This window comes from Triticum dicoccoides, chromosome 7A, assembly GCF_002162155.2.
Source record: "Triticum dicoccoides isolate Atlit2015 ecotype Zavitan chromosome 7A, WEW_v2.0, whole genome shotgun sequence".
NCBI classification, from domain to species: domain Eukaryota; kingdom Viridiplantae; phylum Streptophyta; class Magnoliopsida; order Poales; family Poaceae; genus Triticum; species Triticum dicoccoides.
In genome coordinates, this window is record NC_041392.1 from 621,698,107 (window position 1) to 621,717,499 (window position 19,393).

Consider the following 19,393-nt stretch of genomic DNA (forward strand, 5'->3'; position numbering starts at 1 on the left):
TGTAGCTAAGCCCCCGAGTGGGAGGATTGCTCTCCACTCGGTAGGATTTTCTTCAAACTTAGGCGAGTACCGGACTGCAGCTAAGCCTCCTAGTGAGAGAACTTAGGCGAGTACTGGACTGCAGCTAAGCCCCCGAGTGGGAGGATTGCTCTCCACTCGGTAGGATTTTCTTCAAACTTAGGCGAGTACCGGACTGCAGCTAAGCCTCCTAGTGAGAGAACTTAGGCGAGTACTGGACTGCAACTAAGCCCCTGAGTGGGAGGATTGCTCTCCACTCGGTAGGATTTTCTTTCGAACTTAGGCGAAACGGATTCGCGACTAAGCCCACCCACTGGGGGATTTCAGAAGTAAATAAGAACACAACAATCGAATGATAGGACCATAAGCTCTTGTCTTTGATAAACAAATTACAAAGGTGTTTCTTATTACATTTTATTCGAACGAGTGCTTAAGTATAAAAGGGGTGGAGCAGCTCCGCGTTCCAAGCCCGTGGCTCGTTTTTCTGATGCTCAATACTGTAAAGATGGTATGCTCCATTGTGGAGAACTTTGGTGATGATGAAGGGGCCTTCCCAAGTCGGGGCGAGCTTGTGTGGTTTCTGTTGATCTACTCGAAGAACCAGGTCTCCTTCTTGAAAGGCTCGACCCTTCACATTTCTGGTGTGGAATCGACGCAAGTCTTGCTGATAAATGGTCGACCGGATCAAGGCCATCTCTCTTTCCTTCTCTAAGAGATCGACTGAATCTTGCCGGGCCTGCTCTGCTTCCTCTTCGGAGAAGAGCTCGACTCGGGGTGCATTGTGGAGTAGGTCACTTGGCAGAACAACTTCGGCTCCATAAACTAAGAAGAAAGGAGTTCGTCCGGTCGACCGATTAGGAGTTGTCCTTAAACCCCACAGAACTGACAGAAGTTCATCAACCCAAGCGCCTGCTGCGTGTTTGAGATCACGCATCAGTCGGGGTTTCAGCCCTTTGAGAATTAGGCCATTGGCTCTTTCTGCTTGTCCGTTCGAGTGCGGGTGAGCGACCGAAGCATAGTCGACTTGAGTGCCTTGAGAAGCGCAGAAAGCTCTAAACTCATCGGAATCGAAGTTTGACCCGTTGTCCGTGATGATGTTGTGTGGGACTCCATATCTGAATGTCAATTCTCTGATAAAACTGACAGCGGTGCTAGCATCAAGGTTCTTGATAGGTTTAGCTTTGATCCATTTGATAAACTTGTCGACTGCAACGAGCACATGAGTGAAGCCGCTCCTGCCAGTTCTCAGTGGTCCAACCATATCCAGTCCCCAAACAGCAAAGGGCCAGATGAGGGGGATGGTCTTCAGGGCTAACGCTGGCTTGTGAGACATGTCGGAGTAAAACTGGCAGCCTTCACATCTGTCGACTATATCTTTCGCCATTTCATTCGCTCATGGCCAATAGAATCCAGCTCGGTATGCTTTAGCCACGATGGCCCGAGAGGACGCATGGTGACCACAGGTCCCCGAGTGGATGTCATTGAGGATCATTCGACCTTCTTCTGGTGTTATGCATTTCTGACCGACTCTAGTCACACTTTCCTTGAACAGTTGTCCTCTTATCACAGTAAAGGCCTTGGATCGACGGACGATATGTCGAGCCTCTTCCTCATCCTCCGAGAGTTCTTTCCTGAGGATGTACGCAATGTAGGGCACCGTCCAGTCGGGAGTAATGGCCAGAATCTCCATGATCAGGTCGACCACGGCTGGGACCTCGACTTCAGTCGGATCTGTGGCGCTCTTAGGTTGCGGGGGCTCTTCAGTAAAAGGATCTTCCTGAACTGTCGGCGTGTGAATATGCTCCAAAAACACATTGCTGGGAATGGCTTCTCTCTTGGAACCTATCTTTGCCAAGTCATCGGCTGCTTGATTTTTCAGTCGGGGTATGTGGTGGAGCTCTAACCCCTCAAACTTCTTCTCAAGCTTCCGCACCGCGTTGTAGTAACCAGTCATGGCTGGGCTTCTGACATCCCGCTCCTTCATCACTTGATTAACTACCAAATCTGAGTCGCCATAGACCATGAGGCGACGGACGCCGAGTGATATGGCCATGCGCAACCCATACAGGAGTGCTTCATATTCTGCTTCATTGTTGGAGGAATCAAAGTGAATCTGGAGGACATATCTGAGCCTGTCTCCTCGGGGGGATACCAGAACTACCCCAGCACCAGAACCATTCAGCATTTTGGATCTGTCAAAGAACATGGTCCAGTGCTCTGAGTGAACTTGAGTCGGCAGTTGCTGTTTGATCCACTCGGCGAGGAAATCTGCTATTGCTTGGGACTTGATAGCTTTCTTTGCCTCAAACTTGATATCCAAGGGAAGGAGTTCAATCGCCCATTTTGCCACTCGACCAGTTGCATCTCTGTTGTGCAGAATCTCTGACAATGGAGCGTCGTTGACGACTGTAACAGAGTGATTCGAGAAATAGTGTGCAACCTTCTTCGTGGTCATGTAAATCCCATAGGCAAGCTTCTGATAGTGAGGATATCTCTGCTTTGACGGGGTCAGGACTTCAGAAATATAATAAACTGGGCGTTGAACTTTATAAGCTTTTCCTTCTTCTTCCTGCTCGACCGTAAGTACTGTACTGACGACTTGTCCAGTGGCTGCTATATAAAGCAGTAGAGGCTCTTTGCTGATTGGAGCAGCAAGCACCGGCTGGGTGGAAAGCAGGGCTTTTAGCTCTGCAAACGCTGCATCAGCTTCTGGGGTCCACTCGAACTTATCTGATTTCTTCATCAGTCGGTAAAGAGGCAGCGCCTTTTCACCGAGGTGAGAAATGAATCGACTTAGGGCGGCCAAGCAACCAGTAAGCTTCTGTACATCATGCACACGCACATGGCATTTCATTCGGAGTATAGAGCCCACTTTCTCTGGGTTAGCATCGATTCCTCGTTCGGAAACAAGGAAACCGAGTAACTTTCAGCCCGGAAGTCCAAACGTGCACTTTGATGGATTGAGCTTGATATCATACCTTCTGAGGTTGGCAAAGGTTTCAGCAAGGTCAGTCAGTAGGTCGGAACCTTTACGTGACTTGACCACAATGTCATCCATGTATGCTTCCACATTCTGACTGATCTGAGTGAGCAGGAACTTCTGAATCATTCGCATGAATGTGGCTCCAGCATTCTTCAAACCGAATGGCATTGTGACATAACAGAAGCACCCAAACAGGGTGAAAAAGCTGTTTTTATCTCGCCGGGTCCATACAGACGGATCTGGTGGTACCCGGAGTAGGCGTCCAAAAAGGACAAACACTCGCACCCTGCAGTCGAGTCGATTATCTGGTCGATGCGAGGGAGAGGAAAGTGATCTTTCGGGCAGGCCCGATTGATATGCTTGAAATCAATGCACATGCGAAGTGAGTCGTCCTTCTTTGGAACCATGACAACATTGGCTAACCACTCGGAGTGGTAAATCTCTCGGATAAACTCAGCTGCCAAAAGCCAAGCCACCTCTTCACCGATTGCCTTTCTCTTCTGTACGGCGGACCGTCGAAGATGCTCTTTGATTGGTTTCACCTTTGGGTCGACTCGCAAACTATGCTCAGCCAGTCCCCTGGGAACACCCGGCATGTCAGAAGGCTTCCATGGAAAGATGTCCCAGTTCTCACGGAGGAACTGGATGAGCGCTTCTTCCTATTTGGAGTCGAGTGTGGTTGAAATGTGAGTCGGAGCAGCATTGGGATCTGTCGGATGAATGTGAATCGACTTCGTTTCACCGGACGACTGGAATGCTGAATCTGTGGCTGGCTTCTTGGCTCGCAACAAGTCATTTGGATCTGCATTTTTCTGGTATTCTTACAATTCTACCACGGTCATCTGAGCATCGGCGATCTTTGAGCCCTTCTGGAAGCACTCTTCTGCCTTCTTATGATTACCAGAGATAGTGATCACTCCTTTGGGACCAGACATCTTCAGTTTGAGGTACATGTAACACGGTCGAGCCATAAATCATGCATAAGCTGGCCTGCCCAGAATTGCATGATAAGCACTCTGGAAATCCACAACTTCAAATGTCAACTTTTCTTTGCGGTAATTTTTAGAATCACCGAAAACCACGTCGAGCGCAATCTGACCAAGGGATGCAGCCTTCTTGCCTGGGATGACCCCGTGGAAACTCATATTGCTTTCACTGAGTCTGGACATCAGAATGCCCATTCCCTTCAACGTCTCTGCATACAGTATGTTCAGGCCACTGCCACCGTCCATTAGGACCTTTGTCAGTCGAGTGCCTTCGACCATCGGGTCGACCACCAGTGCTTGCCTCCCAGGGGTGGCTATGTGCGCTGGATGGTCAGACTGGTCGAATGTAATGGCAGTCTGTGACCACTTCAAGTAACTGGGTGTCACCGGAGCGACCATGTTCACTTCTCTGTTGATAACTTTCAATCAACTTTTGCTCTCAACGTCAACAAAAATCATCAGAGTGGAATTCACGCGGGGATAACCATCATCATCTCCTTCCTCATCTTCAGCCTTGTCTGCTTCCTTCTCCTTTTCCTTGGGCTGTTTCTCTTGGAATTGCTGGATTAGGAGCCGACACTGCCGAGTGGTGTGCTTCGGGTAAATGAAATTACCCTCTTCATCTTTTTTGGTGTGGATGTGGCACGGCAAATCCAACACGTCATTTCCATCTTGATCTTTTACTTTCTTGGGGTTCCACGGCCCCTTGGGCTTCCCCTTGAACTTTCCTTGAACCATAGCCAAGGCTTCACCAGGAGCAGCTGGCTCGGCCTTGCGCTTTTGTTTCCGACCAGAGTTTCCTCCTCCGGCTTCGTGGGCGACTGCTTTGTGCTTACCACTCCGGAGTCGTTCTTCTTATTCACCATTGGCATACTTGGTGGCAATTTCCATCATCCGAGCCAGAGTCATATTTCCTGTCCGACCGAATTTCATATTCAACTCCCGATACCTGACACCTTCCTTAAAGGCACAAATTGCCTGATGATCTGACACATCTTCTACCGTGCGGTGTAGGGTGATCCACCTCTGGATATAATCCCTCAAAGTTTCATTCGGTTTCTGAACACAACACTGTAATTCTGTCAAACCTACCGGCCATTTGCAAGTGCCTTCGAATGTTCTGACAAACACTCGGGCGAGATCTTCCCAAGTATAGATGCTGCCAGGCGCCAACTGATTCAGCCATGCTCTAGCCGAGCCCTCCAACATAAGAGGAAGGTGTTTCATGGCCACTTCATCATTGCCGCCACCAATCTGGACAGCCACTCGGTAGTCTTCAAGCCAAGTGTCAGGCTTGGACTCTCCGGTGAACTTACTGACTCCAGTCGCCAACCTGAAGTTGGGGGAATCACCGCAGCTCTGATAGCTCTGCTGAAGCACTCTGGACCTGAGACATGCAACCTGTTGCTGATTTGCAGATCTCTGTCATGGCCCTCTCGGTGATCTCTGTTTCTGTCGACCAAGCCCTGCACGAGAATAGATCTCGCATCAAAGCCTGGCTCCTTGGGGTCGACTGGAATACCTCGTCCGACACTGTGAGGGCATCTGTCTTCATGTGGCCGAGGCACGTATGACCCACTTCTTGGAGGAGGCGTGAGCACTCGACGACGATCATCGCGATCGGCTCGACGATCATACTGCTCTCGGTTTCTGTACTGATCACGTCGATCTCCACGTCCCTCACGCCTCGGGGGAGATCTTGGGCTATGGACCGATTGAACTGTGTCTGCGACCATGGATCTGCTATGGATCCTATTCCGTGACTGAGATACGACCGTATTCTGCTCCCCCGCTGCCCGGAGCAAGGCTCTGATCTGCACCAGACCTCGGCCAACTTCTGATTGGGAAGGTTGGATCGACTTTGCTATCCGGGCAGCTGCTGCTAGATTCTGGATCGGGGTTCGGTATACCTGAATCGGAGGTGGAAAAAGATGGCGTCGACTGGACTCAGGAGCACGTTGTCGAGCGCGATCGTCGAGTGCGCGCTGGAGGTTCTCCAGTTGAGTGCGCTCAGCCAGGTTGGCCAAGCGCGCCTGCTCCAAGGCCTAGGCCTCAGGGGTTTCTCCAACTATAGGAGTATGCAGTGCATCCATGTTCCGGCGGCGAAGTTCCTCCCTCTGCTGCGAGGAGAGGGGTTCGGGGTGGTACTCCTCGTGAACGCGCGACGGATCGCCGTTCCCGTCGCCTCCGTCTTCACGGTTGAAGCCAGGAGGGCTGCATGGTCCATTGACCATCAGGACTTCCGCCGCCGGGTCGCTGCTGTCGCACTCGGATGCGGTCTCTACGGAGCCAGTCGACAGATTGAACAGGCCGCAGAGAGTTTCGTCGGGCTCGATCGCCGCGACTTGAGGGGTGGCCGACTGGCGGGCCACCGCACGCTTCACCCACCGCTGAAGCCTCGACCGACCGGAGCGTTTGCTCCGGCGGGCCGCAGGGAGGGGGAAAGCTGCTGGAGTCGACTGATACTGGGTCGACGGCTGCCGCAGGAGGACACCGCGGACGCACGCGCAAAAGTGCGTCGCCCCGCGGGCGGGGAGCGTGTCGGCGTCGAGTGGAGCCTCCTGAAGCCAAGCGGAGTCGTCGGCGACAAACACGAGCGCGCCGAGACGGATCTCGCGGCCCTCAGCCAAACCTCCGCCTGGAACCATGATGAAGGGGATCGGAAAAATTGCAACTTCTTCAACAAGTCGCTAAGACACCTGCCCCATGATGGGCGCCAACTATCGTGGTTCTAAGACTCACAGTAGAATAGGGGGGGTAGGAATGTAGAGGCAAGATCCTAGCTATGGAGGAGTTGTACGCATGAGTTTTACGAGTTCAGCCCCTTCTCGGAGGAAGTAACAGCCCTACGTCTCGGAGCTCGGAGGCGGTCGACTGAATATATGCGTGTGAATTATAGAAAGTGCGAACCCTTGTCCCAGAGGAGGGGGTGGCTTATATAGAGTGCGCCAGGACCCCAGCTCCCCTCCGTTACACAAGGTTCAATGCCCATAAAGGAGGAGCATTACTGGTAACGTCTGGAGTAAAGTGTTGTAAATGCTCATAAAGCTATGGTTTAAACCCTGACCGTTGCAGAGTGGAAGGTTTCTCATCTTCTGGTGGTCGAGTGTCTTCAAGGTGGTCGAGTGAGCACATCTTCATGGTCGAGTGGATGATGGTTTCTCTTCGACTGCTTCTGATTCTTTGTAGAGATGTCCTTGAGGAGGGTATGTTGGACAGATCCATGACCCTACCCTACATATATAGCTTCATCACTGGGCCCACTTGAAATTAGCATAAGCTCAGTCCCAGCGAGGCGTATCAGCACCTTTGTCAATGTCTTGAAGAAAACTCTTCATTTATGGCAGTTCTAAAAACTACAAGCTGTTTGAAAAATCAAAACATCCAAATGTCACCTTTGCAACCAACTGTATGATCACATAGAGTCTAAAGTACACACATCTGTAGAACATTTGTAATGAGTTCTATTGCGACGAAATTAAGCTGTCCCGACAGGGGCAACCTAGTTCTTCTTGAAAGTGATGTTGTACCAGTGATCCATGTACAACGCTCCTTGCAAAGATGGGCGGTCATCAAGCCATCATCGTCGGAGCCGTCAATGGCCCTTCCGCCGAGCATGTCCTGCATGGTGATCTCGTGGGAAATACCCTTTGATTGTTGGATGTATATACACCTCATATGAATTATTATTTTTGATGATTAAAGAAAAAGTCAAAAAAGTTTGGAAGTTTTTTGTACAATAAATTTGACTTGTGTGTACGTAGGAGTAGCATTGCTCGGGTGAGTATTTATAGGGGCAACTTGACAATCAGCACATTATCGAAAGGTCTGGAATGAATCCTGAAAAATTGCAAGATATCACTGTTTTTGTAACAATTCATGGTTCGGTGGGACAAACGACTTGACTCATGTTTCTTGACTATGAAGGCCGATGACTTGACTTCTATTCCTTTCCCGTTTGCCCGCTACAGACGTAGACAAGTTAATTAATTTTCTTCTACCATTAATATCAATTTGTAAGATGGATTAGGCGGCAGGTAATATCGTAGAGTTTGCAGTGGAGCCGGGGCACTTGACTTGTACGGCCCAGTCCTCCTAGACACCAAGTCACCAACAACAGACACAATGACAAGTACATACAACAATAGGGAATACCATTTCATAAAAGAAAAACAATAGGGAATAGCGCAAGTCTAGCTTTTCTGACTCACGCTGTCCTCCGGCGGCTCTCTTCCGCCGGCGACCTCGGTCATCAGTGGTGAGGGGGGTCGCCGGATTCACGCGTGTGGATCATGTTTAGACTCTTGTAGTTTAGGTTTTTAGATTGTTCATCGTCATGGCTTCGGCATCGGCAATGATGACGCTGAATAAAGATTCCTTTGATCCTATTTTGACAAGGCGATCGGTCCTATGATTTGGGATGGATCTGGAAACCACTCTATTCAAATAAGGATGGCGTTGCGGCGGCAGTATCCTCGTGGTGGACCTATGTCCTCGGGCTCCGCCATTGCGATGGTTTTTACTCCAGCGTCGGCGCGGAGCTTGGGAGGTAATCCATGAGCGGATGTAGATTGTGGTCTGCATCGGCTGTATCTAGAAGATGATGGATCGTGTGCTGGGTTTGTGGTCCGTGGATGGCAAATATGATTTTCTTCTTCAACGTCTTAGTCATGTGGAGGTGCCAGATCTGGAGTTCGATGATGTGTCCGGGGTGTTGCCCCGGTCTAATCGTTCAACAGTAATGGTTTCGTCTTTGGCGAGCCATCTTGGATGTCCGCAAAGTTGCATATCAGCATTGGAGACGTGTTGAGCTCGGGTGTGAAGGCAAGCTCAGAGGATTCTTCCAGTTTTGCCAGATTGGTATGTACGCAACTTATACCATAATCTTTTGATATAACCGAGACGCGTATTACCATGCAAAAAAGTATATACAACATTTCCAATGACATTCGGGTTACACACACTCTTGCTCTTCTTTTTCATATAACCGCCTCCTATCGCCATGTTGCTGTCGCCCGGCCATCCCTCTAGTCCCGGTGAGGGTCAGTTTTTTCAGGCGAACTTGCATCACTCCTATATCCTAAGATAGATAATGGGGTAGCCTTCTTCGATAACCCTTCTTCACGCGAAATGAACTGCCCCAAATTCTAAATACGGCGACTTACATTTAGTTATTGTAACTATTTATTGCCACGAACTTAAGCTGTCCCGACACGGCCGGGAGGCAACCTAGTACTTCTTGAAAGTGATGCTGTACCAGTGATCCATGTACAGCGTCTCCCTGCAGAGATGGACGGTCATCGAGCCATCCTCATCGGAGCCGCCGCTGGCCCTCCCGCCGAGCACGTCCTGCACGGTGACATTCGGCGGGCTCCGGCAGTAGCCGTACGACTGCAGCCTCCTGCCGTTCACGGGGAGGAGCTCGAGCAGGACGCCGACGTGCAGCGGCCGCCGCTCGCACCGCGCGAGGGCCGCCAGCATGCGGCGCCAGAACGGTGCGTCGCCGAGGTTGGCCCCGAGCAGCCCACCCAGCACCCTGGCGTCGAGGTACGTGCGGTCGAGCCGCTCGCAGATCTCCCGGCCGACCGCCGCGGCCCGAGGGTGGTCCCTGGGGTCCGCACCGCCGCCGAACGCGAACGCCTTGAAGTAGTACCAGTACTCCTCCATCGGGGCCTTGCCCAGCACCACCGGCTCCGCCGCCGTGCTCATGTCCCGGGCGAGGTCGGCGTCGCGGCACGTGAAGATGAGTTTGCAGTCGCCCGCGCCCGTGGTGGTCGACGATGCGAGCTCGCGCCAGGCCGACGCGTCGACCGGCCAGGCGTCGTCGAACACGAGGAGCGATCGGCCTTCCCGCGGCTCGCTGATGATGCGGCGCACGCCGGCGAGATACTCCGGTCCGTCGCTCTCCCACGCGGTCTGCCCCGGCTGGCCTCCCGCCTTCACGACTTCTGGCGTCTCGAACCACTCGACGCGCGCAAAGTGGCCCCGCACGCGCTCGTCCCCACAGGCGTGCTTGACAACCGTGGTCTTCCCGACCTTCTTGGCGCCGACGACGGCGAGCGCGCTCAGGTATCCGCCATGTTGCTGCAGGAGGAAGTCGACGATGCGCTCCGTCTCGACGTGCCGTCCGAACACGCAGCGGTCCATGTACAGCGTCGTCCGCACCGCCCGGTGCACTTTGCGCGGGTACCCCTGGACGAGAAGCACGAACTCCCTCGTGCAGTCGTGCGTCAGGCCCTCCAGCTCTTCGCTGGCGGCCGCCAACCTCTGCATCGACCCACCGTCGTTGTCCCCGGCGCCAGCGCCAGCTCCCCAGATCAGGCTCGTGATGCGGGAACGCTTCGCCCTGTTGAACGGCGAGAGCAGCGCGAGCGAGCGGCGCCGGACGATGTGGTCACCGTCGTCGTCCGTGGCGTCGGCGTCATGGGCGTCGTCGAGGTCGGCCGCCTCGAGGGCGAAGCGGGCGCGGTACATGCCCTCGGTGAGGACCTTGAGGTGGCCGAGCAGTTGGTGGTTGTTGATGTGCCGCCCTTCCGCCTCCTCGACCATGCTGCCAATACTGCCAAGCAACCGCTCCAGCCGCCGGCGGTGCGCGTCCCTGGCGCCACCGTCGGTCGGCCGGCGAAGGCCGTCTAGCAGGGAGGAGAAGATGCGGCCAAGGATCTCGGACAGCGCCGCCTGAACGACAACTTCCTTGGCGAAGTCCATTCCCGTTTTACTGTGCAAACAACGTGAATGAATGTCAGTGTGGTGGTCTGCCTCCCGTAAATCTGTGAAAACCACTCGTTATCTCACGACGTAAAGTTTGGCCGTACAAACAAGTAGATCAGCTCGACGGTTAGCAACGATGACTTGGGGATTCTCCACAACTTTCGAGACATATATAGCTGTCAAAATGCTAAAAATCTAATACTCTCTTTGATTCATACTACTTATCGCTCAAATGAATGTATCTAAAAAATATCAGATTTTAAAGAATTCTAAGCGAACGGCCTCTTGCATGTCTTTTCCAAATGCATCCTTTGGGTGAACTATGAGATAACGATAGTAATTGGTTCACTCAGGATCCATTTTGGAAAGAAAAAAACGTAGCATTTTAAGTCAACCCAACACGGCAAAACCTAATTAAGCATGGCAATATTCAATATCTTGTTTATTTGGCTTACAATTCTCCATGCTGCAATCATGGTAAATCCTTGAAACGCATGAGAATTACTCTGCAGTGCGACAATTTTATAACAATATTTTATGCAACTAGACCATTTTAAATTTAGAACATGGCAAATTCCTATGTAATAGCACGACCACTAGTAGAAAAAGGGTCAAACGTGAAGCACATTAGTGCCGGTTTGAATTAGAGACGGCACATTAGTGCCGGTTCGTGGCGGCGATCAATAGTACCAGTTCGTTGCGAACGTTTAGTACCGGTTCGTACCACGAACCGGTACTAAAAAGGCCGTGTCAGCCTGCGGTCAGGCTATGGCCCTACCATCATCATTTAGTGCCAGTTCGTATCACGAACCGGTACTAAAGAGGTTATGGCAAGCTGTTTTTAGTCCCACCTCGCGAAGAGAGAGGAACTAGGAGCGGTTTATAAGCCCTGAGTGCAGAGACGATGAAGAAGAGGCTCAATGCTCACGTTGCTTAGCTTCAAGCCTTCAGGAATATGGTAGACTGCACGGAGCTATGCGCAGTGCAGTTTACACTATTCCGAAAGGCTTGAAGCAAATTAACGAGCATTGCACCTCTTTTTTATTTTTAATAACTTATTACAACTCCGGACTTCTTCTGTTATGAAAAACTAATTGCACGTCGACATTTTTTTTTAACTTTGGTTATAACTCCAGATTTTGACCATCAAGTTTTACAGAAAAGAAAAAATAGCAGAAAAGAAAAATACTATAGCTGAAAAGAAAAAAATTATATAAAAAACTACTCAGAAATAAATAGAACAAAATAAATACAGCAGAAAAGAAAAAACTACTCAGAAATAAATAGAAGAAAAAATAAAGCAGACTAGATGAAAAACTATTCACAAATAAATAGAAGAAAATAAATATAACAGAAAAGAAAAACTATACAAAAAACTACGCAGAAATAAATAGAAGAAAATAAAGCAGAAAAGAAAAAAACTATAAAAAAAATTGGGGCGCTGCCTTGTGGGCCTGCTAGGCCATGGGAGTGCAATTACAGGCCTTAAAGGCCCAGCAGACTCACAGGGCAGCGCGCAGAATTTAGGCCCACAAGCCTGCTATATAGAGGAGTTCGAAGAGGTAGCCGCAGCTGAATTTATAAACCAGTGCGGCTGCCCTTCGCCCGGCGAGGTGGGACTAAACTTTAGGGTGGCAGCGCGAGGCCTTTAGTACCGGTTGGTAGCTCCAACCAGTACTAAAGACCACCCTTTAGTACCGGTTGGAGCCACCAACCGGTACTAAAGGCCTGCTCTTCCCGCCTCTTGGTCTGGCCAAAGTTGGCCTTTAGTACCGGTTGGTTGCTCCAACCGGTACTAAAGGCCTCTTCTATATATACAGCACTTACGAAAATTTAGTTAGATCTCCCCACTTCTTTCGTCTCCAACCTCTCGCGCGCCGCTCGAACCCGTCGTCGCTGCCCGTCGCCCATCATCGTCGTCGCCGCCCGTCGCCCGTCGTCGTCGCCGTCTCGCGCCGCCGCCCCGAACGCCGCACGCCGCCGTCCGTCGTCATCCCGCCGCGGTCCCGTACGTCTCTCGCTCTCGCGTACCCGCCGCGCCGTCGTCCTTCGTCGTCGCACCCGGCCCCGTACGCCGCCGCCCCCGCCCGTACGTACGCCACCGCCCCCGCTCGTACGTACGGGGCGGCGGCGTACGGGGCCGCACACATACACACACACACACATATATATATATATACGTACACACACATACACACACATTAGTCGAACTAGTTTATTTTTAGTAAGAAAATTGTCGAACTAGAGATTTGAACTAGTTGAATAATTAATATAACTAATTTATTTTTAGTAAGAAAATTGTCAAACTAGTTTATTTAGGTATATGAGATTTGAACTAGTTCAATAATTAATATAACTAGTTTATTTTTAGTAATGAGTTTTTCTGTTATTTGTTAATGAGTTTTTCTATTCATTTAATTTTTCTGTTTATTTAATTTTTCTGTTATTTGTTAATGAGTTTTTCTGTTTATTTAATTTTTTTATATATTTTGAGTTTATATAAATGTTAGATTAATGTCAAATGTTAGATGAATTAGATAAAAAAGTTAAATATATAGTAATGTCAATTGTTAGAGATGAATATAGTTAGATATATTAATGTCAAATGTTAGATGAATATATATTTGGGTAGATATTAATTAATGATAGATAATAATAGGTGTTTAATGTTTCACTTATATGAACATAGGAAATGTCATCTGACGACGAAAAATATTTCATTATGTGCGAACACTGTGAAGACCAGCGCGGCCTGTGCGACAGAAATTTCCTTCTTGATGGTAGGCGCTTCAGCATCAAGCTGGATGAGACATTCGAAGTTGATACAGTAAGTCACTTTGCCAATAATTATTATTTGAATGCAAAACTTATGCTTCATTTGCTTCAACTTATAATTTTAAATTTTCACTATTCTACTAGCGCATCTCCTACCATGCAAGAATCTTTGTCTTGGATAAGATATGTTTTAGTGCTATAGATGATATGAAGGTAAAAAGAGTTTACTTGAAGACGGAGCATGGGTATACTTTCAACGTCAAATTATATAATGGAGACACATACCCATTTTGAATGCAAAACTTGGCAAGCACTATGCAAGGCTTATGCATTTGAGCCTGATATGGTTATCACCTTTGATATTCGTTCAGAAGATGATATTGAAGGTAATATAGACATCTAGGTCGATGTGTAAACGCCTTCAGTTCTATCATTATGTGAGTTTTTCTCAACCATGCATGCATATGTTTATGTCTTTGATACAGTTTATTCAAAATAGTTGACAACTAATTTGTATTGTTAGCTTATTTCGGTTTAAGCAAACATGTCCGGCGCTTGGTAGACAGGACCTACTACTGCCCCGGGGCTCAACTAAACTGCGAGGAGATAAATCATTATCTTTCATGGCTTGAGGATCTTAATACTGTCAAGACAAAAATTTTCCTGAACTTAGAAATGTTAGTACTCAAAACGTGCGACCAATGGTGATCGTATTGAACTACGGTCACATCTATAATCGAAAGATGGTAAGATTTTAACTATTTGTCCTTAATTAGTGCATCTTTTGCATACATTATTTTTGAAGCTAAACTTTCATTACTTAGTATATTAATTACTATATACGATGTTCTTCAACAGGGACTTCCGATGACAGTTGTGCCTCAGTGGATCGAGACTAAAGGTGACATGTCAATGGTTAGCTTACGACCAAGATATCCTACATTGCACATGAGTGCATTCAGGATTTCTAAAAGCGAAGAATGCTTAATAGTGAAAGATTGGAGCAAAATTGTTAACGATCGCAGAGAAGTACTAGGGGGCAGTAAGGAGAAGCGCAACCCAAGATTAGGAGACAGATTCATCTGCATGCTCCAATATGATGAATCAGGAGAGCTATACATGTTCTATGCTATTCTACCCGAGAGGGAGCAGCAGAAGTAGCTACTAGTTCATGCTCTTAATTAGTACTTGTCTCATGTCCGTGTCCTGAACTTCGATGTTGGTGATGATTATGTTGAACTCGATGATATCTTTGCTTCTGTCACAAAGTGAATGTTTCCTTTTTAAGCTAGCCAGTGTTGGTGATGATTAGATAGCTAGCGGTAATGACTATGATGATTAAATAGTGGTAATTAGACGACTGCGATGATTTTTAGCTAGCTAGAGTTTATTTATTTATTAATATGCGATGATGATGATGATGATGATGATAACGACTACAACTCATTATAACGTAAAACAATCCTAAATTAAATTGATAACATAAATTTAATTGAAAAATAAAAAATAAAACAAAACCCACAAACATTTAGTACCGGTTGGTGTTACCAACCGGTACTAAAGGGCTCCCGGCCCCCGGAGCTGGCTCGTGCCACGTGGTTTCCCTTTAGCACCGGTTCGTGCTGAACCGGTACTAAAGGGAGGGGGGGCTTTAGTGCCCACACTTTAGTGCCGGTTACTAAACCGGCACTAAAGGGCCTTATGAATCGGTGCTATTGCCCGGTACTGCACTAGTGGACAAACTTGTCTGTTTTTGCATGACAATTCTAAAGCATTTATTGGACATAGTTTTTTTAGTGAAAGAAAATGTTCGTTCATTCCTACCAACAAGCACGTTATTGAGGTTTATTATTCACTAAACAATAGTGCATGTTGGCAGAAAAATAATTTGATCTGACAACCTCTCAAAGAAAACATCAGCGCGTTATTAAGGTATATTGTTGAGCAAATTTTCTTTTTGAAGTTTGGCAACTGTATTTAGGTAGCAAGCATGTCCTTTACAATGAATGGGATCAGGAAGTCCGGAGGTTTATCATTCCACACCCCGTATTCCTGTCCCTCAAAACTAAAACGAGCAAGTTCATGGGTACACCCATTGGCTTCATGCACACAATGACTTATAGTCATCTTGCCAAAAGAACTCATCAACTTCCGGCAATCATCGGTGATCACTGCTCACGACGCCCGATACTCGGACGGGAGTACTACAGTTGTACGGAAAGAGCGGGAAAAAAAAAATCCAAGCATTGTTTACACGGAAATCCTGTTCCTAAGTCAAAGTTGTACAAAACTCAAGGTACTAGGTTATTTGCATGTCGTCAGATTGACCAACTAACACGAGGACTTGACTTCTTGTAAAATCAGTACGTACGTAGGAATATCATTGCTCCAGTGAGTACTTATAGGGTTCTTGCCGATCACGCTAAACCAACGACTGAACTCTTGTTCCTTGCCATTAGCCGCCAGAGACGTAAGCGAAATAATTAGCTTCAACTGTTCAAATCATAAGATGGATCAGGTTCCGTTTCGAAAAAGAAAGATGGACTAGGGCGCGGTAGAAAATAGCGTAGAGCTTGGAATGAAGCCAGCGCACTTGACTTAGTACCGGCCAGTCATTTTCCAACTCTAAATAACGAACCTAAAATGCTAGACTTAGAGCCGACTATAGCAAATGGGAGTATATCGGATCAATGGACATAATAATTGTCAATATAATGATTTCGGTCGCAACATTCGGTCTAGTACAGTCGTCATTCCGCTCTGGATCATCATAATTTATGAAGACCGCTTCATATCGAGCACACAAGACTATTTGGAGGTTGCGGGATGTTGCTTTCTAGCGTGCTCCATGGCCAACCGCTCGCGCAGGAAGAAAGTTTCCCTCCCCCCACCCCCCACCCCCGCGCGCGCACGGTCAGTGGTGCAGACAGCCATACACTCATCTCACCGGGAAGTGAGTCAATTAATGGAGGTCCCCGTGTGCCAACTCCTGGCGACAATCGCCGACACGTTTCCCGCCACTTTTTTCTACCGCCCGTAGCTATAGAAAGGTATTTGCCATGTCCACCCATAGGCTTCACTTCCCTCCCTACCGTCCAAGCATTGACTAAGGGTGGAAGACTTAGGCCCATGCCCCGGCATTTTGTTCCATTTGGCCACCCTCGTTTTCGTTATACTTGCTATATGTTCCTTGGTGAGTGCATCCTTTCATGTGTCGGGTACTATGGGGCCCCTCAAATCCCTTTATCTAGCGTTGAACTCTTCCAGATGTCTCAAGGTTGGTACTAAAATTTTCCAACAGAACTAAAACTTGCATAGGGAGTGATCAACCCGAGGATTCATTTTCATAACAAACAGGGGTGCCAGTGCTGAGGGCGTAGATGCAAAATACCTAGCAGTGTGCGGGGACACCATAGGGAACTCGGGGTTTGGGCAGCCGTAAGCTCAACATATAGACAGATGGGACTAGGTCACGAGATACATCAGCTCTGATCGGGATCTTGACCCACCGGGAGGCCTTTCTGGATTAGTTTGACATTAGGTAGAGGAACTTGTTACTCTGTACTCCCAGAACGGATTCTAGGCTCTAACGGCCTTGAACTTGGAGGAATGAGTATGCATGCGGAATTTATAATGGGAAGTTGGAAGCACCCCTGCAGGTTAAATCTTTCGGAAAGCCGTGCCCACGTTTATGGGCGACTTGGAAATTTATAATGCAGTTCTAGAGAACTTCAACTAATAACTAAAAGTGCCAACCATGTGCGTAGGGTGACTGTCTCTTCTTCTGGGTATGCAAGCTAGAAGAGGGCACGATGGGGTTATGAATGTCTTGTAGGCATGTGTTCAAGATCATTTCTTGATCAACTAGTTGTGCCCCCTTATGCGTAGGTTTCTCTTATCTTGTTCTTGTATTCGCAGATGGTTTACAGTGCTTAGCTACTTGCTGCAACCTCACAACTTAACAAAATCCTACCCAGAAGTGATGTTAGTCTTAGTACCCTTGGCAATGTTATTGTTGAGTTTCATTAACTTGCGGATACCACAACAACACCAGGTGCAATTACAGGTAAAATGTTATTTTAAGGTGGGAGTGTGGTACTCTCTACGTGGAGTTCTTCGACGAGGATCATTAGGATGGATCCAACTTATCAGTCTAGGATTAGAAGAGTAGACATTGCTTATTTCTCTTGCATCTTATCTGTACTCGAATCTCTTTCTTCTTCCGCTGCAATGATTAGTATAATGTGGGTATGTTGACCTCTGTTTGGTGAAATATTTATGTAATGACATATGTTTGTCATAATGTTATCTCTTACTATTTATCTTTTCTATTCAGGATTAGTTGTATTTATTGTGATGTCCACCTTGTAGACCAACAAATGACCCGACGTGTATGTTATGAAGTCATATGATGGGGCGACCAATATGCGCTTTTATCCTTAGCGGAGATTGCAAAACCTTCGTTGGGCTAGGACCACATGTTGGTGCTACAGTGAAAACACCTTGCGCACTCTTGCAGAGGAATTCGCTTCTTTTCATTCTTGTAAATAAAAGTTCACTTTCTCAGCGATCATCCTTGACTCACCCATTTTTTCCCATCTTGTGCATCATTTCTTGCCATCCAAATTTGATAGATCGTTTGCATCATAATTGCTTTCGCCTGATCATTTGCAGAAACTAACCAGTCTAGGATCCAATTCCTCAACTGCGAGAGCGAAGTACAACTATGTGGGGTTATCAGCGGTGATCATGTGACTTCTCTAACAAGGTTCCAGACCATGATCACATGTGGGCAGAGCCAGAATTTGTGTACCAGTGTTTCTTCTCTCCCACAGCCAGCACACACCACTTCTCCCTTGATAAATTGGCGAGCTAAATTAGACCCCCACTGTAAGTCCACTCATTTCCAAGTTTTATGAGCCACCATTTGGCCATCAGTGAGACAAAGTATCTCAGGGCACTAGCCTTGTGTCGTTTGATAAATTTCACTTGCACTTGTTCAAAGAGTTTTACCCTCACATGTCAGCTCCTCTTGATTTTCTTAGTTTGCCTGTAGTAATTTATTTGTTAAAATGTATATTATTGCACACGGGAACCATCATTAGTGCATCCTATAGAAAAGAAGTGTTGCATATTGGATCTAATAGAGAATTAGATGTTGCTCCAAGCCTTGTGAAAAGAATGGTCACTATAATTTCAACTACTGGTCATGATACTATTTACTAGGGCCTTTAATAAAATGTCAAGTACCCAACTAAATCCATGTATAAATGGCTGGAGAAACCCCTTGATGGTTGTCACTATAAATGGATCCAGGAAGCCAAGCTGCCTATGAAGATTCAAATCTTCTTATGGCAAATGTTCCAAGATGTTGTTCTAACTAGACGTATCATGAAACATAGAACATGACCTAGTAATCCTAGTTGTTCCTTCTGTAAAGAAGTTGAGTCCTCTTTTGAGATTGTTTTCTCTGCTTGCACTTCACTTATTTACCGGGCAGGTCTCGAAAGGAGAATGATACTATGACACTCAATACTGGAGCAGAGCTTCTTCACACCAACATGCTAAACTTGACAGGGATCTGCGGTGCAGCCCAACAACCCATCGAACGAAGGGAGGACTACTTGAAGATCTTCTCTGGATGATTTAGTTTTAGTCGATGTTATTTTGGCTTTTTTTGTTGGTCTTGTTCTAATTTGTATTTTGTCCATGTGTTTGCCCCCATGGTGCATGTTTCGGTGATGAGTGGGGTTTTCTTGCAGTGCTTGGGCTCGCTTTTCTGTTCTTTCATGTTTCCTGTAACTCTGGACCTTGTGTATTTCGATTATGCTTTTAGTGGCTAGGGGGTTAGCCCGATTCAGAAGAGTGCAGCTACTGGCGAGCACCGAGGATGAAGCAACCACAATGATAAGTACATATA

General features: G+C 47.5%; 1 protein-coding gene across 1 annotated transcript; it reads right to left on the reverse strand.

Annotated features, from left to right (window-relative positions):
- Nucleotides 1-9,216: 9,216 nt before the first annotated feature.
- LOC119333718 (disease resistance protein RGA2-like) lies at nt 9,217-10,695 on the reverse strand. Its single transcript, XM_037606519.1, has one exon. It carries the CDS (start codon nt 10,693-10,695, stop codon nt 9,217-9,219), a length of 1,479 nt encoding a protein of 492 aa, XP_037462416.1.
- Nucleotides 10,696-19,393: the final 8,698 nt, after the last annotated feature.

What these genes read in the sequence shown, in the direction of transcription:
- LOC119333718 (XM_037606519.1), bottom strand. Translation starts at nt 10,695, where the DNA reads ATGGACTTCGCCAAGGAAGTTGTCGTTCAGGCGGCGCTGTCCGAGATC.